Genomic DNA, 27,476 nt, shown 5'->3' on the forward strand with positions numbered 1-27,476 from the left:
GAGGAACGGTCTCAGTCCTGTGGTGAGGACTAAACAGTCTCCTTTGGTGGTCAGAAGTGACAGGGTTTTAAAGAGTTGAGGCTTTAATTTTCATGTTGTGTTATACTTCGCAAGAAGAGAGACAAAAGTATTGCACATCTTTATCCATTGACAGTATCGCATCTGCTAGCCTATGGTAACCTAAAACACTTATTCAAAACAGTGAACCACATTCATCCCTGGAAATGTTTTATTAACACCTCCATCTGTCTTATGAACAGCAATTTCTAAACCAACTCAATAAGGAATTTAACTTCCAAATGTTATCTCTCTTCCTCTCTCTTTTTTTGGTTTGCCTCTTCAGTCTTTTCATCATCTGCTTCTAAAATCATCCCCACCTGTTCTAAGACAGTCATTTATCACATCCCTTGAACCTTAGCAGCTGATAGGATTGCCATTTTACCCCAAAACAAACCAACAAATAAACAATGGGACAAAGGTCTCGCATCTAATCAGTCATCTTGTTGTTTCAGTGTCTTTTGTCTCTGTTCATGGCAGACAGTGTTGTTATACCACCTGAGAGAGTCGAGAGGGATTTCTTCATAAACCGTCTAGAACTATTTTTTTTTTTCTCTCTCAAGGTGCTAGTTCAGGACATCATTTGCTTTTCTAGGTCAGGGAATCTCTCAATCACTTTAAACCAAAATGCAAAATAAAGGGTTCCATGTGGGGAAAATAAATGGCTTGCACTGAGGGATGCACTGAGTGAGCATAATGTGTAACTATGAGGGATACCTGTAGATCGCTATTCTGAGTAAGGTGTCAAGCTGAGGAGATCGATGAGAAGCAATACAAGAATTCCAATTCAGAATTTTCACCTCCATACTGCAGCTGCCCTACTTTATAAGCTACGGTAGCCACTCCACTAACTGCGGGAATTACTTTGGCTAAGCAGCCCAGACATGCTCAAGAGAGAAAACTAGCCCTATTTGTTCTAGTGGTGGTTTTTCCACACAGGCCTCTGAGCAACCATGAGATGGTACCTTATCACTGTTAGGAAGCCAGGCCACATCTGATCCAATGATCTAGAGGTGAAAGCCAGCGTAACTTATTGCCAGCACCATGAGTCATTCTTAAAGAGGCCAGTTTAAAAATTTCACTTTCAAAGGTATCCTCACAAGGAGCAGAGATGCAGGCAAGGCTCCTAATGAAGGGACTGTGAACTGGAGTGGGATGCAGCCAGAGATAAGCTGATGTTTCAGCTTCCCTGAAGCCATGTGTGCAATGGAAATAAGTCTTCATTAGGAGCCTAGCTGCATCTCTGCTCCTTGTGAGAATACACAAGAGCCTGACCTTGTTTGCGTATGTTGAACAGGCCGTGCTTGGTGTAGCTGATCCTGCTACACCCCCTAGTTTTGACCATGTCTCTTAGTTCAGAGCTGGGAAGCGACTTGGGTTACTGCTCTGGCAAGATCTTCTAATCCCCCAAGAAGGCACCAACAGGCTGTCTTTCAAAGGTGTTTCACAGCCAATGCCTGGTGAAGAGCATTTACTCAGCACAGTAGGGTGATGATCCCCCTGCCGACCCCTTTGGAGGGCCCCAGGCTGAGCAACAGGGCAAGGATCCCCTGCTGTGGAGGGCCCCCAGGCATTACATGTAGGATTGGCCTGGAGTCTCCCGGAATTGGCATCAATCTCCTGGTGACTATTGAAAGCAATTTGGGAGATTTTAATAGGATATTTTAAGAAAATGACATTACATCATGTTGGGGGGAGTGTGTGTGGGGGGAAATCTCCTGGAATAGCTTGGCATAGTCATAGTTGGCAACCCTAATTACATGAGCTCTGTGGCAGGTTGTGCTGATATTTCCTTCATCCCCTCTTTATGCTGTCTCATGGGTATTTTTCAAGTGATAGTAGAGATGATCAGGGGTATAGTGTAAGAAAAAAATTTGTTTTTGGTGGTAGGGCAGCAAAGTTGTGTCATCTTATAGAACATTACCTGTGATTATATTGTATCCTGTGAAACCTGATAGGGGTGGTACCAAGTGGGGCATATAGCCCTATGAGAAGGTTTTTTGGGGGGGGGGAACTGCCCCCCACCCTTGTGCCATAGCAAATGACACCGCTGGAGCTGATGTTCCTGTGTGTGCAATAGACCCATCCACTGGGATCAGGTAGAATATACAGAAGTGCAAGGGAGATGTTACTGTAACTTCCCTGAACCTCACAAATGATTCAGGTCAGCTCTTGTTTTAATCATGTTAGCATTCCTGGTTCCAATCTGAACAGTCCTCACCTGGGAGAAAACACTTTAATAGCCAGCACACCAGCACCTCTTACATCCTGATGTCCCTGAGCTTCTGAGAGTCCCTGAACACCCATTGTGCCCAGCACCTCTGGATGCTTACCAGTAGTCAAGTAGCTCTGCATTCTGCACCTTCCACAGGAACTGGATAGCATTTTGTATGACAAATGTGATTTGTCTGCCCTTCCCAATCTCTTTGCCCCGGTTACTTTTAAACCACTGTAGAATGACAGAAGCATTCAGCATTGTGTCTAATCACCTCTCCTTTCCTTAGCTATTGCCCTCTTTGGTGACTGGCCAGCTGTGGAATGTGGGGGGTGGGGGGGGGGCTGGACTTCAGCAGAGCTTACAGAAATTGAAAATGCCTGCTGAGACCAAAAGCACTGCCTTTTGGCCTGGACTATAAGGTGCCCATTCAGCTCTGTGTGTTTGTACGGGGCCCAGAGCAGTGGGGCCCTACTTTCTGTTGGCTGCGGCTAGGATATAAACAATATCCCTCATAGTTCTAAAGTTAACGTAAAAAAACGGGGAAAAATCTTTAAAAGATTCTTGCCCTCCCCTCCTCAATCTTTCAGATTTTCCTTATACATCAAAGGGGGCGTCTACGAAAGGGCAGGTGAGATGTTAATCCATCTTTTTCCCTTTGTGGGTCACTTGTATTGAGAATTGAGGCCACCCAAGAGGAACTCAGGTTTTGACTGAAAATCAGGCTAACGTCACCCCAAAACCATCCTAATTCGGATTAACAGGGCTGATTGCATGTCTGCTAAGTACACCTTGAAAAATGTGACCGATTCCTCCTGTGGGACTTTGGTGGAAACCAGATTAGGTCCAAAAGGTTCAGAATTCAGTTTTGTTTTGTTCTTAACTGGGCATTTGTGAGAGTTTGAGATGCATTTAAGGTGTTCATGACTGAGCCTTTTTTCTTCTGACAGTTGCAGCTGCTCTTTAGGCAGTTGAAAGGCATTTTCTTTTGGTTCTCTTCTGAACTTAGCTCATTGGGAATCTCTGCAGACTTTGTGCAGTAGTAAAGGCTCACCGTGCTACTTTGCGACTGGTGGTGATGTGACAATGGGGGGAAAGAAGATTTTTCATCAACACTGTGTATCCGAGCAACTTGCCTCAAAGAGCACCGAGCGAGTTACAGAGACGTTCTTCAGCAAACAGCCTCCCAATTCCTAGGGAAAGGCGCAGTGCTGTGGGGAGACTGTAATCTGTCCACCATCACAATATATTTGGGGATGGCAAAACTTGCTTTTTGCTACTCTTTGCCTTAGATAATCACCATTTCTGAAAAATAATGGATTTGCTGTTCTGTCTGGAGACTGCCCCGGCCCGTGGAGCAAGACTGCCAGGAGATGCACCCCAAGCTTGCCACTGCACTGGTGGCCCTGGCTCTGCTGCTGTTCCTCAGCCTAGAGGCGATAGATGGGGCGGTCACCTGCCTCCCCACTATCAAGAGTTACTCGTCTCTGGGCTGAGGAGCAGCAGCAGAGCCAGGGAGAAGAGGTGTAGGGGGAGGCCTTTGAGCCTGAGCCTCTCAGCTGATTCAAGTGTAAAACTTACAGCAAGAAATTTAGGATTCTATTGTTACTCAGAAGCACGGGTTTATTTTCTACATGCTTTAAACAAAAATGCACAGAGCGCCCTCTCTGCACAGCTAGACTGTCTGAACCGCAGGCTGGGGTGGGATTCTGTAAGCCCAGGGGCAGCACAGCAAGCATGCAAGTATGACCATTACCCAGAAAGGTTTGATATCTCAACCACCAAATCTTGGGAACTCCTAGCTTCTAGCTCTGGTGGATCATGGTCTAGCTGACCCCGAAGTGGCCACTGGCATTGCTGATTAAACAAAGATAAAGCTGACTGTTTTTGAGACAGGCCAGGACACTTCCAGTCTCCCAGACATCTTGGGCTACCCCACCTCTGCCTTTCCTCCACGTGAGAAGTGAACTTGCCCATTTGCAGTTGCAAATGCAAATGCAAGCGCAGAGTGTGACGAGAATATGAAAAGAGGGGCAGAGAGGGAACGGTGGTGGTGCGAAATAGGGTGTAAACTGAGCAGAGAGCTGGAAGAGCCAAAACCAAAAGGAGTAGAGGGTGGAGCAGGGGGAGGAGGGGCCGGGGTTGGAGATAGGGAGAAACTGTACTGGATAAAATACTGTACACAGGACACCTTCTTGTGCCAATCTGACTTTTGCAAGATTCTTCTTTCCCTACCATGGACTTCTCTATAGTTAGAAAGACATTGTTCTTTTTTTGTTTCAGAACAGAACTGCTCTGGGGGAGGGGAAATTTTGATTTAAATAACAAGGGGAGAAGTTAAAACCCTTACTGGGTCTACAAACTGAAAGTCTTTCAAGAGACTAGCAAATATCAAACACCAAAAGAGGTACCCACAACGCAGGTGATATTGGCCCTGGGGATAGGTACCATCCGCACAAGAATTATCAATACTGTCACTGCCTCAAATGTGCTACCTGATCATTAAATAAAGCTGTTTGGAGACAGAGCCAACGTTTAATGATCAATGTGCAATAATTTCTTAATAAGACTAGAAATTGTTTGAATAACATGCTTGATACAATGGAAATAAACAATACGCCTATACCCAAACAAAACTACATTTGATGTTTTAATGCGGTTGCCCCCTGACCGTTCCAGGGTATGGTCCCTTCTGGTAAGCCACGGGTTTTGATTGTCTATGGTGAGATGCCCTTAAACTAGGCTTTGGTGGTCGTGTTATCGTCACACAAGGTGGTGGTGGTGCAAGCATTTCTCCTCTCCCAGAGCTGGTGTGGTTGCTGTTTCTTGCTCCTTTCTCTGCAGGGCTGTTTCTTCTGGTAGAGTCTGATTTGTTCTCTTGTATCAGGAAAAAAATAGATTTAAAAACAGGAGCCAAGGTGATTAAAATTATTTCATTTAAAACAAACACTCCTTCCTCACCTCCCTCCATAGTTGCTCCTGCCATCACCCTGTTTATATACAATAACCCTATCTGTATGTGTGTTCTTGTAGAAGTCTACACTAAGAAACCAAAAGTACAGATGTTAGCACCTGTATTCTGTCCAACATCCAGTTTAGGTATCTACAGCCTGTCTGCCTAAGTTCCCTTTGCAGTTTTATTTTGACAGATATAAAAGGCAATAGTTCCAGTGTCCTTCCTTAAGCACAAAGGTAGAGATGTATTATTTATGATGATTATGCATTTGTAATATTGGTTTTTATTATATATTTTCATTACCATCCACAATGTGCATGGTACTTTCCTAACCTAAATAAAGGCACGATCCCTACTATAAGGAAGGATGTATCACAAACTGATTTGAGAAATTTCAAATTCAGTAGGACAGAAGGGGGAAGATCCAAGAGATGCTAATGTGTTTAACTGTAACCACCAGCTAAAATTAAAATGATAAATAGCATCAACCTTCTTTATTCACTGTCGCTCCATTCAGTTTCATCAAGAGTTACTCAGCTTGGCACAGGGCCTTTTTTAGCAGTTTTAAAACATGTTTCCACTTCAAATTCTTGATACTCCCTAGCCCAGAATTCACTGGGTTTTTTTTTCAGAATATTCTCGAGGCAATTTCACCTGACACGATAAATAGAGATTGGGCCTGAATCAAAACCCTAGATGCAAACTCTCCAAAATGTTGGGCAACTTCAGATCAAAGCATTGCACAGGCCCATCCCCTGTATTAAGACTCATTTGTACTTCTCCAGAATGAGCTGTGTTATGGCATGTGTAGGAATAGCTGGCTGTATGCATAGGCTTAAGGATGGCTTAGCGTACTCTGCCTGGAGGTGTGCCAGCAATGTGTTGGAGATTGGATGCTTTTCTAAAAGATATGCTCTAATTCAATGAGGAATTAATTTAAAGAATTCCTATGGCCTGTGTTATACAGGAGGTCAGACTATATGGTCACAATGGTCCCTTCTGGCTTTACGATCTATATGTTTTAAGTCCTGAATAAGTAATATTGCATTCAATGGTTCTATTACAGAAAGTAACTTCTTTTGCCAACAACCCACATTTGGATGATTGTTTTTAAAAAAAACCTGTTCTCACCCATCCAGATTTGATTCCTAATTCTGCTTTTACTCCCCAGAGGAGCTGGGGTTGCTGTTGAGTCAACAAACTGCTGCCCCATGGGAATATCTTGTATCAGTAGCATCTCTTAATAATAATTCCCTTTGGGAAGCTGTGTTGAAAGGATTCCTCTCCAGGCACTGGGTAAGATGAGGGATTCCAAGACCTTTGCTAAGGCTTTCTCTGCACTACCACTTTTGTCAGGAAAACGTGTGTCTGTCACGGATGTGAAAAAACACACCACAGCTGACATAAGTTTCAACAGCAAAAGCGCTGGTGTAGACAACGCTATGTTGGCAGAAGAGCCTCTCCTGCTGACATAGCTACCGCCGCTCGTTGTGGGTGGTTTAATTATGCTGACAGGAGAGTTCTTTCCCGCTGGCATAGAGTGGCTACATGGGAGACCTTTCAGCAGCACAGCTGTGCCACTGTAAGGTCTGTAGTGTAGACATAGTCTAAGGTTGCACAGGATATGCCCATTAAAAATATACTACTTGATTCCTCCAGTATTGCAGGGAAACTTAGTCAGACAAAATCTGCCCTTAGTTATGCTCATCCAATCCCCTTGCACTAGTGTGTCTGAGGACAGAATTCAGCTCAATTTCTTTATGTCCACAGCCATTCCATGGTAAAAACTGAGACCGATGTCAATTTCCAGCAATATCCTGGACAAACCTCACTGAATTAAGTTTAAGTATTTTAGGAGTCCATTGTATTAAAAATTACATGATGTGGCGTTGTAGGGTTCTATGTAATGTTTTGAGGAGACTGACTAATGTAAACCTTGGGGAAATGTTAGGGACAATACGTGTGAAGTAGAATTCCTAGGAAGTACTGGGGAGGAGGGGATTGCAACCTCCCACCAACTATCTCAGCCTTTGCAACTTTACTCCCGGGGTGACATTTTGTCTGCTGATCACTTGTTACAGGAGGACAGTTCAAAAAGACAAACTAGATTCTCCAGGCCCCAACAGACACAGGAAGGACTTTTGAATCAATAGCCTGAGTTTAGACTAACACGGGACCGGCCCCAATCCTTAGGGATGGGTTGGAAGGACTGATGAAGATTGCGGGGGAGGGAGGCGATTTCTAGTACGGTGTGGTGTTTTTTCTTTTTCTTTAATGTTTTCTCTGTAACACACCTACCTTTGCAATGCTTCTACCTTGCTTAGAAAAAGCTGTGTGATAGCTTAACTGTGCACAGTTACACTATCAGTCTCTGAAGAGAAAGCAAGCAGATCTGCTTAGGCAGTCTGTCTTTTGCTGGGAATAACACAGTGCAGGCAGCGAACGGTTCAGCTTAGGGATACTTGGTCACAAGGGGAGAGAGATGCATGTCTCGCTCAAGAGAGGCAGCAGCAAGGGGAGCCTGAGAGTGGGTGTTCTTGCTGGACCACTGAGGGGAAATACAGGTGCAGTTGCCCTGAGCTGTGACAAAAATCTCTCTAATATGTTTTACCTTCTGCTGGTTTGGGCTGACTCACACTCTTTGCACTTGGATCCAGCGAGTGGTCTAAGTCTTGCATTGCAGAACTAGTCATAGCTTTGTTGTTCCTCTTGTTTTTCTCCTCATCACGTTGCTGCACAAATTAATAGTGTTAGATTTCATTTGCAATTGGAGACATGATTTGTGAAATAGCGGCTTGGTGTCATGTGTTTTCTGAGGGGGAGTTACCTATGCACGAAGAGTCACAACATTTGATGAGGTCTCTGTCTCTGAGTAACAATGTCTTCTCTTTCATGGCCCCTTCTGTACTGATTCATGATCACTTGTGCCGCTATGGAGTTGATTTGTGTAACTTTAAAGAGCTCATGTGCCTCTAAAGGCCATATTCAGTGGATCTAAGGTTTGGTCCATATCATATTTGAGAAATTATATAGACACACGCAGCTCATATTTTAAGCTATGGGCAGAGCTGAAGTTGACATTTAGCCTTAATTTCTGGAGGCTGCTGATTCCTGAGTGCTCATTTTCTCACCCTTAATGTTACATCAATCCCTAGGTATATTTCGTGGAATGTATTTTATGTGGCATCAATTTTTATTCTTCTTCTGACTAAGATCCTGTGTCATACCAGTAAAATGGCAGATACAGCCTCTTGCAGGGCTAGACTCTCAAGAGACCTGGGGTCTATTCCTAGCTCTGCTCCTGGCCTGCTGGGTGACCATGGGCAAGTCACTTCACTGCTCTATACTTCAGTTTGTCTTTATGTAAAATGGTGACAATGATACTGATCTCCTTTTGTAAAGTGCTTGAAGAGCAACTGGTCAAAGATGCTATATAACAAAGACCTAGGTGTCATTGTTCTTGTTAGCAAGTCTGTTTGCGCTGTAATTTTTATAAAGCCTACATGTTACGTTGGTAGCACTTTATCAACCCTGGCAAATCTCGGCCTCCTTTTGGCATTCACTATACTAACATTAATCACACTGAATTATTTGGGCATGGAATTTGTTATGTGGGTATAAAATGCAGTTCTCGGGAAATTTCATTTTAATTTTAGCATGAGTTAATATCCACTTATTAGGAAGTGTTACCTAACAGTATTGTAATTAGATACTGAACACTGCCAAAGTGAAATGCACAATAAAGAAAATTCACTTTTTTATCATGCAGTTCCATAACATGGTTTAAAATGAAAAGCTATTTAAAAATAATACTCTAGGTCAAGATGCAAGTGCATGGTATTTTAGAAACATCTGTACTGGATAAATCACATACATACCATTTGCATTTTCTTCTTCAGTTCTGTGTTGGCGTGCTGATATGCTTCAGCCACAGCATTCAGATAGTAGATGGCTAGGCTACAAATATTTAAAAAAAAGATACACTGACAGGATAGTGGAGACATAGGCCCATCTTGGAAGGGAGGTGAGCAGAGAACTCCTCCACCTACTGCATGTGCATGAATCAAGGGATGTGATCAGGTTAAAAAAACACTGAAAATTTTTTCAAAGGAGCTGAATTACACAGAGAACCTTCTAAATAAGCAATGCTGCATGGGTTTGCTCTCATTTGACCTGTTGCTTGCCAATTTTGGAAAGTACAAGAGTTGTGTTAGAATCAGGGTGCTGTCTGATGCAAAGCACAAGCAGCAGGACCAGTGGGAACAGCTGGCATTATCTGTGAACTCGTAGAATGCTCATGGCCAAGTCACTGCTGTGTGTTTGTGGTTGGGTGGGAGTGGGCACTTACTAGACAGTGTTTCTCTAGTTAAAAAACCTTTAAAGTTATCCCTGGCTATGAATAGGCTGTGGGGGGTGGGGCGGGAGCACAAAGGCTAACTCACTGGCAGCACCCTAAGTCTCAAAACCCCTTCCTCCCTATTCTACCTTCCACAAATGACCTTCAATCTATTTTCCCCCAACTCTCTCCATCATCCCTTCCCCAGTCACTGCACTCAGATGGTAGTTAAATTGGAGACTATTATACAAATTGCCTCTTCCCCCAGGCAATAAAGTAAGTCTCCCTGTTAGACTGTGTGGGTTCCAAAAGCCTGTTTGTAAGCTTATTGTGCAAAAGTGATGGAGGGCCAGTGAAGACTGGGAAGATGATACTGAAGTTATCTAGTGATAAAGACCAACCCCCAAAGGCTACATTTAAAGAGCCAAAGGACTCTCTGGTGTAGCTCTGCTAAGTTCATGAGAGTCAAACTAGGGATGAACATGGCCTGTTTTGAGCAGTCATTACTTTCACAGCAGCCCCACACATACTGTAAGAGAGAACAACAGTGTGCTGATGTGGATATTGTATGGCTTCTTTCACTGTAGTCCTGAGCATCTCACAATCTTTAACATCCCCATGAGCTAGGGCAGTGCAATTATCCCCATTTTACAGATGGGGAACGGAGACAGAGAGGCTAAGTGACTTGTCCAAGGTCACAGGAAGTCTGTGGCAGAGCAGGGAACTGAGCCAAGCTCTTCCAAGTTGAGGCTAATGATCTAGCCGTGGAAGAGTCTTGCTCTTCTACAAGGCACTGCTCCAGTCCACAGCCTGCAACTGAACTGTTACTTATTGGCAAGGGTTGGGAAACCAGTGTAAACCATAGCCAGTTTTGAGTGGAGTTGTGGGCTTTGGGCTTGATTCTTTCTCTCACAAAGAGGACAAGCCCCCAAAAATAAAAAATAAAATAAAGGTAGGAGCCACACTAGAGGGAATCAAAAGCCAAAGGGATCAGAGGAGATGTACTGGCAGTGGCAGGCAGCCTTTGGCTCACAGAGAGGTACATATTTTAAAACATGCTGAAGTGTCTGGGACTGTCTTATCCCCACTGCTGCCAGCCAGCCAGTAATATTTTGGTTGTCAAAAATGTCGTCTCCTGCTTTTGCAGAATGATTTTATTCCTTTAAAATCCAAACATCATCTGCTCAGTGACTCCAGACCATTCCTGGAAAAGCACCATCAATTTGCTGCTACTGCTTTAAAAAAAAAAATCTAGTATCTAACAAGGAATATTGGAACAGCAGAGCTTACTGACAGTTCATAATTTGACTGTGTAGCTATGGCTCAGATTCAGTGAGCTGGAAACCAAGTTAGAAGGCTGTTTGTAGGGTAGATTTAAAAAGAGTGAATCCAAACACTGCTAGACAGGGCAAGTCTGTCGAGGATGACTAGTTTCTTTTGAAGTCTTTTTTTTTTTTTTTTTTTTTTATAGTATACTTCCTGGGTGGGTGGGTGAATAATGTGTATATAAAAGGTCTGTCTGGAAAGAACGTACTTAAGTTTGCAGAGCTCTCTCTCCTACATAATCAAGACAAACCTCCATCTACTCTAGATAAGTGATGCAGATTTTTGAAAATGAATGTTTTCCTTGTGCTCATGGAAACATCTTTTGGTTATCTGTAAGCAGATAATAGTTTCCTATCTACATAACTGAATCTTATGATTCACCTAAGTCTCTTTTTTTTAAATCTGTTGCTTTTGGTTCTAAGGCCCTCCATGCATGTCTGGTTTTGACCTGACTGCACTTAATTGAAGGGATCTGCTCCTTCAGAGCCCTTGTGGTCTCCACTGGCTCTCTGTTTTCTCTGTCCCTTATTCTCCAGATCTTTGAGTTACTCTGAGTAAATCAATTTTCCTTTTTGCAGATTCCAGTTTCCTTTTCAGTCCTGTGGCATCCCTTCATTAATAGCGATCACCATCTTCAAAGCTTGGAACTTCTCCCCATTTAGCAATTTATTTAACAGAATCAATAGATGTGAACTTGGTTAAATTTTTTTCCCATCAGGGCATTTAATGCATTCCCACACTACTTGTGGCATTTTGTCAGCCTGCGATCCCTCTCTCGCATATTTCTTGCAGTTGTTCTGGATTTGCTCCATTTCCTCACTGTACCTTATGGCTCTGAGTGAAATCACTGTGGGCATTTTAGGACTGATCTGCTCATACAGCTTCTGATCCTCACTTAAGGGGACTTGATGGAGGGAAGGAGAGGAGGGGGAACACCATGAAAAAGGGTGGTGGAAAAGGCTTTCTGAGCAGCTGCATCTTACACATTATCATGTGATTCATCCCCCCAGTTGATTTTTGTGACAATGTAAGTAACTTGCGCTAGGCGTGTGTGGACTGCTGTCCCAGGCTAGTGGCTGGTCCGCATACGAGGTTTGAGTTTGCTACTGCTTTCCATAAGGGGGTGAGTTCTTTAACTCCAACAGTAAAGGTCAGATTTTCAGCTCTGTTGGTCCTGAGTTCAAATCCTACTATTGGCACACGTAAGGGTGGGTTACCTATCCATAAACCTTGTTTACGTAAAATAGCTTTCCCCAGAAAAATGAGGCAACTAGAAGTAGAGAGGAAACCGAGACAAAACAATTTCACTTAAAGTGTAATATCTACAATGTACTCTCTGGCAATTGAGGCAAAGAGTGTAAATGAATTGGAGACATCTCAAATTGTTTTTGGAAAAGGAGGGGGAATTGTGAGAGTGAGTGGAGGGGGAACAAACTAATTCAGTTCTTAGAAAGGTAGAGCACATTTTATGAGTGGCTGCCTGCCACTGAAACCAAGCTAATATAAATTTATGATTCACCCGCCACAGTTTGCAGAGGTTATTTGTTGTATTAAGGCTGCATTGCAGGTTGCCTTATCTGCTTTATTTAGGAGGGAGAGATGAAGTATCTTTCAGAGCTAAGTGAAATGCTGGCAGCTGCATTTTCTCTTTTTAATCTTGTTATAAATTGGAGCAGGATCAATGTAAGGGACTGGCCCCGGTTTGGATCTATCTAACTGTATGTACAATAGCAGGGGTGGTGCTAGCAGCTAATGGATTATAAAGAGGGAGGCAGGAAATCAGGAACTATAAATGATTCAAAGCTACCTAATTATTCCTGGAGAAAGAAGTGGATAAGACATAAAACCAAGGCTGTGGCCACTTGCAGCCATTAATTATGGTACAATCAACGGCGGTGATAGTTTTAGCTATGTAGATGCTTGTTCACACTACCCCTACTGAAAAATTTTCAGATGGTAGCTGTTATGTCTCTGAAAATCCGATAAACTGAAAGGCACAGTTGGCTTATCTGCCACTTTAATTGGCTCAGAAAAACACCAAAGAAATAAAGCAACAAAAAATAGACAAGTTAAAGCAGTGAGAGGGGTTCTTAGTTCCAGGCTACTTCATTCCTAAATTCCAACTGCAGCCAACTCCGGCTGCTTTCAAACAGCAAATCTTTTGAACTCTGCCATGCAAAATGTTCCAGACATTAAAAATGTAGAAACCACAAATAATCACAATAGTCCTTAAAGCTACATGGGTTAATCACAGCAGTGACTTTTAATCACTGCTGATCTAGGCTATCTAGTTGTGATCTAGAGATAAAAGGCTGTGTATCTCATTAAAACCTCATGATCTCTCAAGTCTCCCTTCCTTCCAAACCTGTATTATTGCAAATATAACTTACACCATAAGCAGAACTGCAGGTATAATCAGTCCCGGATTTGCCACATAACTGAAGATCTTGGCTATAAAAAGTGGAAAATCCTGCTTGATGGTCTCTTGGATGACATCATACATTCTTTTCTTTCCACTGGAAAGATAAAATGATCAATTACGCATTGTGTAGCTGGTTACTGAAAGGCCACAGTAGTGCCTTGTTAAACAACTTTAAAAGATTTTATAAAGAACAATACAATTATTTCATTGTCTGTCAACATGTTGTTTGCTACTAAGACTTTAGATATTAAAATACTGTTGAAGTGACTTACTTACAAATATCTTTCAGTCCAGCCACTCTTTCTTGAGTTCTAATGATCTGTCTTTAGTGGTATTGATTATGTGAATGACCTCTACAAAGGTAACTTGCTTCAAGCACTAATATATATGTGTATGTTACCACTCCTAGTTACTTCATGAGCTCTACTTATTTATTTCCCTTGAATCCACACAAATCCTACAGACTTTAAAAAAAATAATCTGAGATTTGTGACTTTCATATCACATTGAAGATGGTCTTTTTGTTGTGGAGATAGCTCTGCTTCTGCAAATCAATGCTTTCTTAACTAATGAGCCAACTTCAAGAACAACTAAGTAAGATCAAAAATAGCAAGCTGTGATTATCACTTAATAGGAAGCCCACTGAGTAATTTTAAAGTAGGAGTAATTTTAAACTACACTGAATAAAGCATTAGAGAATATGCTGTGTGCAAATGAAATAATCATACACAGGAAAGAGGATGGGCTAGATAAGCTAGGAGGTTTCTTTCATAGCATCCAACACTTACGGATTCAGTGTTGGATTCAAAGAGTGACCATTTCTGTGGGTAGTATTAGCCCTACTCATAATCCTTAGACTCACTGTATTCTTGCTTATTTGGGATCTAAAGGTTTCAGAGTAACAACCGTGTTAGTCTGTATTCGCAAAAAGTAAAGGAGTACTTGTGGCACCTTAGAGACTAACCAATTTATTTGAGCATAAGCTTTCGTGAGCTACAGCTCACTATGGAGTGAGCTGTAGCTCACGAAAGCTTATGCTCAAATAAATTGGTTAGTCTCTAAGGTGCCACAAGTACTCCTTTACTTTTTAGGATCTAAAATAATTATTCTGGACTCCAATTTGAAAGAAGTCACAGTCCATCCTCATGACAAGGGTCAACAGAGACAGACAGAGGCTGAACCAGTGCCACAATTTCACCCTTCTTCATTAGTCAAGTATGGTACATTACTAGCCAAATCCTCAACATTATGGTGGGAGCTGTGCTGAGGGGATTGAACAAAGCAGATAAGAGTGGATTTTGAGAAAGAGGCTTCAAGGTTTGAAATAATTCTTTAATGCTTCAGACAATGCTTGGGGATTGTTGTGAAATGATTTATGGACTTTGAAAATCTCTTATGGTTCAGGTACACCACTCACATCTGCCTATATACAGATTCTGTCGCTGAGAGTAGTGCATGACTGCGTGCAAGTACCATAGTTGGTGGTATTGGGCTTTGTACTTTCATGTGTCCACGGCTGGCCTTATAGTTGATTGCGCTCAGTGCCAACTTTCATGGATGCCAACGCGGGGCGGGGCGAGTGCTGCTCATGAGGCATGAAAAATGTTTTCTACCTTGGGCAGCAAAACACCAAGGGCCAGCCCTGCATGTGACTGTAATGTCTGTGAAAGGTGTTGGCTCAGTGGCTCTGGAGATTGAAGTACTTGTATCTTATAAACCAGGTACAGCATGAGGAATGAAATGTTTCCTGCACTGTTCCACTAACATACATCAACCTAGGACGGGGTGGCCAACCTGTGGCTCCGGAGCCACGTGCGGCTCTTCAGAAGTTAATATGCGGCTCCTTGTATAGGTACTGACTCCGGGGCTGGTGCTACAGGTACCAACTTTCCAGTGTGCCAGGGAGTGCTCACTGCTCAACTCCTGGCTCTGCCCCAGGCCCCAGCTCCACCACACTCCTTCCCCCTTAAGGCCCCCACTCCTTCCCCTGAGTCTGCTGCGCCCTTGCTCTCCCCCCTCCCCCCCTCCAGCCTCCTGCACACCACAAAACGGCTGATCGCGGTGGGCGGGAGGCGCAGGGATGGAGGGTTAGGTGCTGATCGGCAGTGCTGCTGGTGGGTGGGAGACACTGGGGGTGGGGCAGAGCTGATGTGAGGGGGCGGCACTGCTAACGATTTACTGTGGCTCTTTGGCAATGCACATTGGTAAATTCTGGCTCTTTCTCAGGTGCAGGTTGGCCACCCCTGACCTAGGAAATAGAGGGCCCACTTCAGGGGGGCAGGTGGAGGAAAAAGGGGGAAAGTAGTTCAGTCATCTCTCCTGATCTGCCAAAAAGTTTCCAGATAGTCTGGTAGCTTTTGTGATATGGAACCCTGCAGTGGGAGGAGATTGCTAACTCATTTCAACATAACCACTCAACAATCGTCAGATGGTAACAAGGCACAGTTGCTGGTTCCCTATGCTAGGCTGAACTGGCAACCTCAACATGAAAGCTTCTGTATCTCCTCACTAGTTCCCCTGAGCCACCTAGTAGCTGATGATATACAAGTTACATAATAATGGGTGTTTGTGTATGTGAGGGCAGGATTGAGTACACAGGGCTGGATATTGTGATGTACTTTTAAAGGGCAAGATAATTAAATCCTGCTAGTCTGGTCTATAAATTAAGAACATCTTGGTATTTCCTCCCATTCTCCAACTCTCCACAGATTTCTACTGACATTCTCCATTAGCAATTGAAGAACCTAAGACAGTGCAACTAAAGAAACAATTTGTTCCAATCTGGCTCCTTGCTGAGTCAGACTCTGTGTGCACCAGGAAATAATGTTACTAAATCAAATCAGAGCTCATGGGCATATTAATCCAGTCCCTTGAACACTTTGTGTGGTGCTGGTTTGGAAACACAGGGAGAAATACCATTAATAAAGTAGCAACAGAGAAGCTCAGAACAATCTGGTTTCTGTTATTCCTCCACCAAATACAAAAATGATCACATGTTGTGGTAGCTATTGACTATAGAGAAGCCCTTGAAAGATGGCTTTTGGGACTCCTCTTTGTTTGTATAACATTGAAATGTGTGTCCGAGACTTTTTGTTCTAGGGCACCATATTCAGACACACATCCATCCTCCATGGATCTGCTCCAAAATCCTCTGTTGGTTCCTACTGCACTTTTTCAGGAGGAACTACAGGAATAGGTGTAGGGATATTATGGGATACTTTGGTTTTGGAGATGGCAGGAGACTCAGTGAATTCTGTTATCTGGAAGATAGCAGACGTAAACGAGGAGTAGGTTCGTCACCCCAGATGACAGTTTGTTTGCAACTCAGTATTGGTCATGATGCTCTGGTGCATGTTCTAAAAAAGAATGTAACTAGACAAGAATAAAAGTATTATACAGTCCTTGTTGAGCAAAATGCCTAACTTTTTACAATATTTTGTGCATACAAGCAGAAGAAGAATTCAGGCTTGTGGTTATTTCATACCTGAATGGTCCACAGTCAAAGGAAGGAGGGAGGGACATTATGGTGTAGGCCACTGGCAGTAGGCTTAGGAACAGGATCAACAGCAAGAGTCCCATATAAAAATTATTGGATTTGGATGCTTTGAACACGCGTTCATGAGGGACATTGCTACTCATAACCGCCCAGCACTGAAAATACATGGAGGTTAGTAAGCGCAGCACGTTTATGCCAACCAGTCCAGGTGCATAAAATGATCCCATCCTAAAAAAAAAACAACAAAAAAAAAAACCAGGAGCACTATTTACCTAGACTAGGGTTCTACTTCAGGATCAGCAAACACGTTAGCATTGGTGACGGGTATACTTGGAAATGATTCCGGCTAGGTCAGTTTATGCTGCTCTCCTTTCCCTTCTATCTTCCACATGCACACCGTTGAGGAGAAAATGACCACTCCTGAAAGAGCATCCACCCACTGCTGGAGGCACATATGTAGAGACACACCTGTCACTGCTCCCAACACTGTGGAGGCAGAAAGGGGCCACTACTGGGTGATGGCTGTGCAGGTCCCCATGTTAGGCTGTGCCTCTGGCCCCAAATTGCCTTATTCCAGCCCAGTCTCCCACCCAATTGATGCATCTGCTAATGGTCAAACTTGTACCATCTGGTAACATGCTCAAAGCATGCAGATCTCCCTTCCCAACAGAAAAATCAAAAGGGTTTATAGTGTCATCCTTAAGAGATTTATAATCTGGGGGAAAGGTCAATTTTATCATCCAAAAATAATCCTATAAAAGGAGTAGGTCAGGGTCTGCAGTACTAATTTCCATTTAAAATCGGCCAGATATTTTTGTGGGCTGGGTTTTTTGTTTTGTTTTTAATAGCAAGGAACATAGAAGTCAAACTTTTTAAAAACAAAACAAAACCCCCCCATGCAAATAAGTCCATCCAGTTTGGAAAGTCTAGGTGCATTACCAATCTCTTGAATTCTTAGTGCTGTTAAGGACTTTTCCATTCTAAGGGGCGGGGGGAGAGAGTGGGAAAACAAAGATATCTTACCAGATCATTCCTTGATTGAAGATCAAGCCCAACACGTTACCACTAATATCAAACTCGGCATAAGAGGGCTATATGAAACGAGAGGGGAAAATAATTTATGTATAAAGTATCTGCTCTTGCTTGGTCTGCCAAGGTATCAAGGTGCTCATTAAGTCCTAGCGTGTTAGGGGATTCCAAGTAAAGCCTAGATTCCCTGCCTATTGAGTAGGTAACCTGTGCAGCTACGAAAACAAAGGGGCAGCTATGCACTGTGGACCACCACTCCTCTCTTGGCTTGCTGAAAGCTGGAAAGGCCGCTGGTGGTGGTTACCAAGTGTTTGGAGTTGCTTTGCTCTTGTTTTGAATCTTTGAATAATATAGTCAGCTATGAGGAAAAGGTCTACAGCGTGCGTGTTTATTTTACTTCTCCAGCTGCTGTATCGACCCACTGGCCTAGTTACATCTTGGCAAGATGTTTAATGTTTGAGTGGTTATAACAAGGTTGAGAGTGAAAAATACTACAACCACTTGCTTAGATTTCCCAGAAGCAGGCTGTGAGGTGGGGGTTGGGGGGAGAGAAGGGCTGGTGAGGGGGTAGTTCTGAGAGGACTTGTGGCTTGTCCAATATGTGGTATCATTTTGTACTGAACTACCTAAATACCAAAGTTGTCTGTAGTGTTGTTGTAGCCATGTTGGTCGTAGGATATGAGAGACACAAGGCGGGTGAGGTAATGTCTTTTATTGGACCAACTTCTCTGGCAAAAGAGTAAAGCTTTCAAGCGCCACTGAGCTCTTCTTGAGGTCTTTCACAAACAGAAGTTGGTCCAATAGAAGATATTACGCCTCACCCATCCTGTCTCTCTCTAAATACAAAAGGGCAGAATTGCCTTGTGTGAAACTGAGTCTCTTGATGATGTAGGAGCTGACAGTGCTGTAGTATTCCTATAGTATAGATATGTATTTGATCTACCGGATGGTGGCATTCAAATCCAAGGGGAAATGGGGAAAGCCTGATTGCCTGGGATATTAAACTGGACAGAGGAAACAATAGAGAAATAGGTTTCAGAGTAACAGCCGTGTTAGTCTGTATTCGCAAAAAGAAAAGGAGAACTTGTGGCACCTTAGAGACTAACCAATTTATTTGAGCATGAGCTTTCGTGAGCTACAGCTCACTTCATCAGATGCATGCCGTGGAAACTGCAGCAGACTTTATATATACACAGAGAATATGAAAAAATACCTCCTCCCACCCCATTGTCCAGCTGGTAATAGCTTATCTAAAGTGATCATCAGGTGGGCCATTTCCAGCACAAATCCAGGTTTTCTCACCCTCCACCCCCCCACACAAATTCACTCTCCTGCTGGTGATAGCCCATCCAAAGGGACAACTCTTTACACAATGTGCATGATAATAAAGTTGGGCCATTTCCTGCACAAATCCAGGTTCTCTCACCCCCTCACCCCCCTCCCAAAAAATATGCTTCAGAGTACAATTCTGCCCTGGATTCAGAAAAGGGTGCTGGTAAAACAGACTAGACAAGCTAAAAGGTCTTTTCTCTCTCTAATGTTTGTGATTCTGTAAATTGTGTGTGTGAGAGAGATTTTTATCTATTAAAATGCTACAGACAGGTCAAGCATGATGCATAATTTTGTTTCGTTCAGTAGAAATGCTGCTCCCTGAGAGAACAGCATCTTGTTTTTGTGAGGCTGCCAAGGGAACAGTAGTCCTACAACAAAGTGTAATTCAAAATGCTTAGTCTAACACCATGTCTAACTACAAAGTTTTGCCAACACAAGTTATGTTGACATACAGCTGCTGCAGTTAGTACACTACTTGTGTGTGTGCATACATGGCTCCTTGCATTGGTGCAGCATGTACTCACCAGCTGTGTTTGTGTTGATTCACAGTGCGGTGTACCCTGGACAGGTATCCAAGCGTGCAACTTGCCACTGTTCATCACACTCTCTTCTGGGTAGTTTTGGCAATGCATAGTGGGACAGAAATGACTCACTCAGTGGTGAGTGGGAGTGAGGGGGTCAACTTCCCATAATGCAATATTCTCCATCCATAATATCATCTCTGTCCCATAATTTTCATGCCTACTTTAAATTTCCCCATGAACCTGCGCAGTGCTTGTCATTGTCTGCCAGAAGCATGGAGCCTGCATGGCTCTGCTCTGTTGTCATGAGTGTTGCAAGCACAGGATGCACGATCCTTCAGTATTTGTAGAACTGCAAGAACAATCATGGGGAACATGATGACTTCTAGGTAGTCCGTTTGCTGTGGGACATAGTGAGAACTAATTGAAGGCTGTTGGCAGAGTTCATGTTCCTTTTAATCAGAGTGAAATACCTCTCAATGGCTATGGCTAACAAACTAAAAGTAGGTTTCAGAGTAGCAGCCGTGTTAGTCTGTATCCGCAAAAAGAAAAGGAGGACTTGTGGCACCTGAAACCTGTCATTATGCAAGGCACTGAATTTAGCCGTATGGAGTGGAAATCTATCAACTGCATGAAAAAACTCGTACAGATACAGACAGACATCCTCTTCCTTTCCAAATGCAAACAGATGGACATCGTACCAAAAGGACTGAAGGTAAAAAATCCATTATAATCTACATACTACACAGACTATGCTGACACCTTGTGCCACACGCTTTCAAAGAAACTGCGGAACCACCTGATCAACATCCTCTACAGCAAACAGGGAAAGATTAAGAATGAGCTCTCAAAACTGGATACTCTCCTAAAAAACCAACCTTCCACACAAACTTCCTCGTGGCTGGACTAAACTAAAAGTAGAAACTCCTAAGGCAACGAACATATCGTCTTTTCTAGGAAACCAAATTGTGTAGGACAGGCTTAAAATTCTCTTTGCAGACATAAGAACATTTACTTTGTAAACTATATAACAGATCATAAAGAGTTAGATTGCCGCTTTAAAAAAAACAACCACCCATCTACATATGGTTGTGAGATTTGTTATTTTTCCAACGGGCTCCCAATACCATCAAGTTCTTGTAGGCTACACCAGTGCTACTCAAAGTGGTGGTCTGCGGACTGGTGCTGGTCTGTGAGCCATCGGCTGCCGGTCTGCGTGCATATTGGGGAAAAATATTTGCCGGTCCCCCACATCAGATAGCTTGAGAAGCACTGGGCTATACCACTAGTATGAACAGAAATGCAATACTGGTTAAGTCTATGTGCCCAGTTGTCTGTATAATTATAATGTAGCACTCTCAGAGAATCGGCTTCTTCGTTTCCTTCAGGGGTAAAATTAGGTGCTTCCATCTTTACTCATCAGACCCGATCGAATAGTTCATCCTCTGTCATACAACAGTTGCACGGTACTTTCTTTAGCCAATAGTTTGGGGCCAGCATTTCACAAACCCATTAGCCTCCCTCCTTAGGTAAGGAGACACTTCTGTCTGTGTCACAGTAGGATGAGGGGTAAGTGTGGAGAGAGGAGAGATGCTGTCAAAATGGAAGTAGGTGGCACCCTTTGTTTTGTATTATTCTTGTTATTAGGTTAGTTTGTCATCAACAAAAGGCATGTGGACAGCCTATTCCTCTAAAAAAGGAGGAATATAGGCAATATGGTATCTGGGCCATTGCAAAGTAGCCCAGAACCCCTCTTAAATCATGCCCTCTTCTACTTCAGTTGTGCCTTTTAAATTCCCCACAGGCCCTCTGCATTAGGGTGTTAGTCATCATGACACCTCTAGTTTCAGTAATTTCTGAGGTCTCTCATCTACTGTCTTGTATTTAATGCTGTGAAGCATCTGGGTTACAGCTTGTATACAAATAAAATATAAATTGTTGTATAAAAACAGAAAAATAATTCTCTAGGGCCCCTGGAATGTAATGATAAACAGATTTCTGCCTTCCATTAAGCACATAGGCTTTAGGGTACACCCCACAGGTTTAAAACTCTGGCTCCTGGCAGGAGGCGATTGTATCGGAAGCTGGTGGGAGTTGCCCAGGCTGCTTGGGCGCCTGACTCTCCATGCTGTGGAAGCTGGGATGTTGGCTGGCTGCTCCCTGTGCTGGGCCACCTCTGCATGGCCAGGCACCCTCCAGGCAGGGTGGGCGGTACAGCTCTGAGCTGTGATCCTGACGCCCTCTTGCCTTTCCAAAGGAGCCAGCTCCTGCCCGCAGAGCCCGACTGCCATGAGATGCTCCCCACGGCACTTGGTCACCACTGTGGAGCAGCAGCAGAGCCATGAGCACCAAGGCAGCAGTGAGCGAGCACTTTGGGGAGCATCTCATGGCAGTCAGGCTCTGTGGGCAGGGGGTGTCACCAGCCGGTGCCAGGCTCCTTCAGGGAAGAGGCAAGAGGGAGCAGAGATGCAGCTTGGAGTTGCCTGGGGAGTGCCTGGCTGTGCAGAGGCAGCCCGGCTTGGGGAGCAGGGTAGGAAAGGTGGATATAAATGGTGTGCATTATGCTCCTCCATGTTGCCTGAGGTGAATTCTTGCACTTACTCTTTATTCAGCCTTGCACTTACTGTTTATTCATGTGTACTTACAGCAGAAGGAACACTGTATTCAAGGGCAGATAATATTGCATAGGATTCATATTGTTACTTAAGGTATCCTGCCTCATCCATAGTGGGCCCTATAAATAGGGAGGTCCTGGGGCTTGAGAAGGAGACCTAAATGTGGAGGACTTGAAGGTTCAGCTAAGTGAATTTCAATCTGCAAGCAAACACATAATTGATTCCTTGTGAACTCAGTTGCATGGTTTAGTTCATGAACACCAAAATGGACTGAATCTTGCAGGGTTCAGTCAGTCCTTATCTTAGTAGGACTAGAGCAAGGTGGGTTTTTCTTAAGTTTTTGTTGTGTTGTGTTGTTTTTTTTAAGGTGAGCTTTATTGACCTGCAGAGAAATGTTGCATGGATACACTTCATGAATGAAAATATCTAATTAGATTGTAATAACGCTTGATGCATTAAAAAAATCAATTATAAAATGGCTAAAAATTGCTTATATCCTTTCAGCTTTAAGACACTGACTTACAAATCCAGCCTCAAGGTCCCAGCACCAGCAGTAGTTCACAAATCTGACAAAGCAAGCACGCATAAAATCTCCCACCAGGATGGTTACGTAGGTCACCAGAATATCAGACACCGTGAGTCTTACAAATTCCTGCAATTGAACACAAGGAAAGAGCAATTAGCTACTGTAATTTAAGTGGTGCATTGGAAGACTCTATCCTCCCTTAATCGGTCTCTCTCCACGAGTGCCCTTTAAACAGAGTAGAAGTTGGTCTTTTCCCTGTCTTCTCACTTTTGGTGATGCTCACCAGCTGTGTATTTCAAGAAGCACAGGCTGCATTACAGCCACCAACTATCAATTGCTGGCTGGCTGCCTTGATCTAATTTTGATTATTTAGGGCTAATTTCAGTTGTTTTGTTCTCATTTTGATTGTTTGGCTTTACAGTGCAGATGCTGAGTGCCGTTGGCGGGCCGTGATATACAGGAGGTCCAACTAAGGCCAGAAGGGACAACCGGATCATCTAAATTCTATGGCAGTGTTGCTGTAACTGTGTTTGGCCCAGGATATGAGAGAGAAAATTTGGGTGAGGTATTATCTTTTTAGTGGAACAACTTCTGCTGGTGAAGGATACAAACTTTTGAGCTCCCCAGATCCTCTTCTGGAAGTCTGGGAAAGTTAATCAAATTGTCAGAGCTAAATACAAGGTGGTACTGATTGTTAAGCATAAGGAGTTAACACACATTGCAAGAAACCATTCAAAATGAAGTGGGCAGGTAACACCTCTGCAGTCATAGCACAAAGGAGAGTTAGTGTATTACAGATTGTTGTAATGAGACATAAAATCAGTGTCTCTACTGAGTCCATTTTTTGTGTCTAGCAGAGTTTTTTTTATTATTATTTTTTTATGAATTTGAGCTCCCTAGCTCTTTTTTTTTTTTTTTTGTGAAGGTGTTGTGCAGGTTTCCTTTGAGGATGAGGACTGAAAGGTCCAATATAGAGTGATTGTTTTGTGAAAGGTGTTCACCCACAGGTGACATGCTGGTTTTGTCTTGCATTATTTTTCTGTGTGAGTTCATTTGAGAGTGTAGTGATTCTCTCATTTCACCTACATAGTTGTTGGGGCATATGGTGCACTGGATGAGGTACACTATATATTGTCATAGGCTTTTGTAGGACCCATGAATCTTGAAAGGGGTGTTGTGGGGGTATTGATCATCATAGCGATGGAAATATGTCTGCAGGTTTTGCATGTGGTGTTATGACAGGGGCTAGTGGCACTTTGAGTTGGTGGGTCCTGGTCTATGGAGAGCTTGCTTCAGATGATGAGGTTGGGGGGTTGTTTTGAAGTCCAGGAGAGGAAGTTCAGGAAAGATTTCTTTCAGGATGTGGTCCCCATCAAGTATGTGTTGTAATTGTTCAATACCTTGTCTGAGCTCCAGTGTGGGGTGGGGGTTGATAACTAGGGATGTGTGGTCAGTGGCTTTTATGCTATTTTGAAGTAGGTTCTGTGGGGAATTAGTGCTCTGTTCCACGATGTGATCTACTTCTCTGGTGTACTGTGCTTGTTTTGGTGAAGGTGGTTTTAAGCCGATAGAAGTTAGTCCAATAAAATATATTACCTCACCCACTTTGTCTCCCTTATACATTGTGATCCCAGGAAATAGGAGCAGGTCCAGTGCTAATTTAAAACATACACATGCTGAGGTGGTTTTTTCTGATTTACCATATAGCATTCTGCAAATATGCTCACCGAAAACTCTGAATTAATGTGGCTTACCCCATAAACTGTTCTATTATGAATTTCATTTTTCTGAACAAGTTGTGCTAAAACTTCATTGCAATTTGTTGGTTGGTTTCAGAACCTCCCTTTGCATATTACCTACTCTTTATATTAAATACTGGGTGAAAGGTGAAACATGGTGAATAATAATAAATTAGAAGCTACTCTTTAATGTATGACCAAACTGATAATACAGTCTACATCACCAATTGCAATAGCTTCCAGTTCTGGCTGTTCAGTGTTTCTGAAAACCAGCCTTCTTGAAAGTATCCCAAGTTGGATACTTGGTGGCCACTCCTGAAAATTTTGCCCCAAATGAGCTTCATCTGTGAGGGGAGGAATGCCTGTAATTTCCTCCGTCAGTGGTAGTTTGAGTGCTTCCATCAGCTATGAGGAGGTAGTTGGTTCTTTGCAGGCCCCTATGCTGTACAGCAGTGCTACTGCATGGAAGTTTTTTAAAGCACCCCCATATTGGTCATTTGGGCATCAAACTTCAGACTTTGGTAAAATTAATAACAACCAAAAAAAGTATCCGCTAAGAAACTTCTACATATTATCATAGCTGAGGTCCCCAAAATTGCTTACAATGCCCACAGTTGTCTCCCAGCAAGGACCTCTAGGCATGTCTGCAGGATCAATAGGAGGTGGAATAACCGCACTGTCATTCATTGCAGATGAGTTATAGTAGCTAAGCAGGGTCCAGTGTGTGATGTTCTTTATCACTACTTCTTCAGTCAACTAAAACAGAAGAGACACATGCAGCTGAAAACCTCTAGTGTTGGGCCTAAACTAACACACCAGATCAGAGCACACCTACACGTAGGGCAAATTCAGGCTCCAACCCAAATCCAGATAGGCCCAAGCTGTATAGTTTTTAATCTATCTAATGTGGCCACCACCATGATATGTAGGTGCCATCTTTAATGTAAATAGTGACCTACAACAAATCACAGCCAGCGTTTCAGCCTATCTGTGATTTGGGGGGGCGTGTCATAAATATAAAGGGAAGGCTAACCACCTTTAAATCTGGGACCAGAGCAGGAATGCAGGTCAGAACTCCTGTAAAAAGTCAGTAAGCAGTCTAGTTAGATATGCATTAGATTCTGCTTTGTTTAAATGGCTGATAAAATAAGTTGTGCTGAATGGAATATATATTCCTGTTTTTGTGTCTTTTTGTAACTTAAGGTTTTGCCTAGAGGGATTCTCTATGTTTTGCATCTGATTACCCTGTAAGGTATTTACCATCCTGATGTTACAGAGGTGATTCTTTTATTTTTTCTTCAATTAAAATTCTATGCAAATTGGTGAGGATTTTTATCAAGCCTTCCCCAGGAAAGGGGGTATAGGGTTTGGGAGGATTTGGGGGGGAAAGATGTTTCCAAGTGGGCTCTTTCCCTTTTATATTTGTTAGACGCTTCGTGGTGGTAGCAATAAAGTCCAGGGGCAAAAGGTAAAATAGTTTGTACCTTGGGGAAGTTTTAACCTAAACTGGTAAAAATAAGCTTAGGGGGGTTTTCATGCAGGTCCCCACATCTGTACCCTAGAGTTCAGAGTGGGGAAAGAACCTTGACATGGTGGCAGAGCAGTGGGATTAACTTGAAATCATTTTGAGATCAATTTGAGATTTTTTTGAACCAGAAGCACAGATTTTTAAAAGGAAATTCTTTTTTCCTTTGGGCTGCTGGAAAGCAGGTTTTAAACTGAAAGTAGTTAGTTTTTTTTTGTTTTTTTTTTGTCTCTGCTTGGGGGCCAGAGCAGAGACAAAAGGGAATTGTCTTTTGTGAGCTGGAGTTTTCTCTACCTAAAGGCACAGTAGTTAGCCTCCTACAGGGAAATTCACCAGTCTTCACAGACCTGAAGAGGTTTTTTTTTTAGCTAAGAGCAGCTAGAGGGGTTTTCTGTCTATTTGCCTGGAGATAAAAGGGGTTAGGGTTTTGGTTTTTTTTAAAATCCTCACCAATGTGCATAGGTGAACACAGACCCAAACCCTTGGATCTTAAGAACAAGGAAAAAGCAATCAGGTTCTTAAAAGAAGAATTTTAATTGAAGAAAAAGTAAAAGAATCACCTCTGTAAAATCAGGATGGTAAATACCTTGCAGGGTAATTAGATTCAAAACATAGAGAATCCCTCTTGGCAAAACCTTAAGTTACAAAAAGACATAAAAACAGGAATATACAACTAGCACAATATACATTCAGCACAACTTATTTTACCAGCCATTTAAACAAAACAGAATCTAATGCATATCTAACTAGATTGCTTACTGACTTTTTACAGGAGTTCTGACCTGCATTCCTGCTCTGGTCCCAGCAAAAGCAACACACAGACAGAGAGAACCCTTTGTCCCCCCCCTCCACCACCCTCCAGCTTTGAAAGTATCTTGTCTCCTCATTGGTCATTTTGGTGAGGTGCCAGCGAGGTTGTCTTAGCTTCTTAACCCTTAACAGGTGAAAAGGGTTTTTCCTCTGGCCAGGAGGGATTTAAAGGTGGTTAGCCTTCCCTTTATATTTATGACAGTACATATGAATGGAAAAAAATCAGTAATGTCCTATAGCAAGGGAGTCTTTTGTTCATGTTAGCTTTAAGAATTATGATCACACATGTTGGATTCTAGAACATATTATGGTTCTTGTTTTCTCTTTCATTGTAGTGCTGCTTACCTTTTCATTGACATCATCCATTAGGGCCAATAAAAAGGTATAGAGGTTTCCGAGAAACAGAGCAAAGATACGTCCCAGCTGCCATTTCAATCCAATGCGAGGATGGTATTCCTCTAAGGCAGCAATGGTTTCAAACAGTGGAGGACAAAACATTCCTAGCAAGGACATAACAATTTCAACCTGCCAAATGAGGATACTGCTGTTAATAATAACAATAATGAGATTT

General features: G+C 42.9%; 1 protein-coding gene across 1 annotated transcript in view; it reads right to left on the minus strand.

The window, feature by feature from the left end:
• Nucleotides 1-7,825: 7,825 nt before the first annotated feature.
• TMC2 (transmembrane channel like 2) overlaps nt 7,826-27,476 on the minus strand; it is a 51,206-nt gene continuing 31,555 nt past the window's right edge. Inside the window, exons 12-19 of the mRNA XM_073329659.1 lie at nt 27,251-27,430; nt 25,174-25,326; nt 22,829-22,957; nt 17,832-17,899; nt 16,797-17,036; nt 13,281-13,406; nt 9,107-9,185; nt 7,826-7,960 (exon numbers count right to left, since the gene is read on the minus strand). Coding sequence (XP_073185760.1) covers nt 7,826-7,960; nt 9,107-9,185; nt 13,281-13,406; nt 16,797-17,036; nt 17,832-17,899; nt 22,829-22,957; nt 25,174-25,326; nt 27,251-27,430 — 1,110 coding nt within the window. The remainder of the gene's footprint in view (nt 7,961-9,106; nt 9,186-13,280; nt 13,407-16,796; nt 17,037-17,831; nt 17,900-22,828; nt 22,958-25,173; nt 25,327-27,250; nt 27,431-27,476) is intronic.

Source organism: Lepidochelys kempii, chromosome 2 (assembly GCF_965140265.1).
Source record: "Lepidochelys kempii isolate rLepKem1 chromosome 2, rLepKem1.hap2, whole genome shotgun sequence".
Classification (NCBI taxonomy): domain Eukaryota; kingdom Metazoa; phylum Chordata; order Testudines; family Cheloniidae; genus Lepidochelys; species Lepidochelys kempii.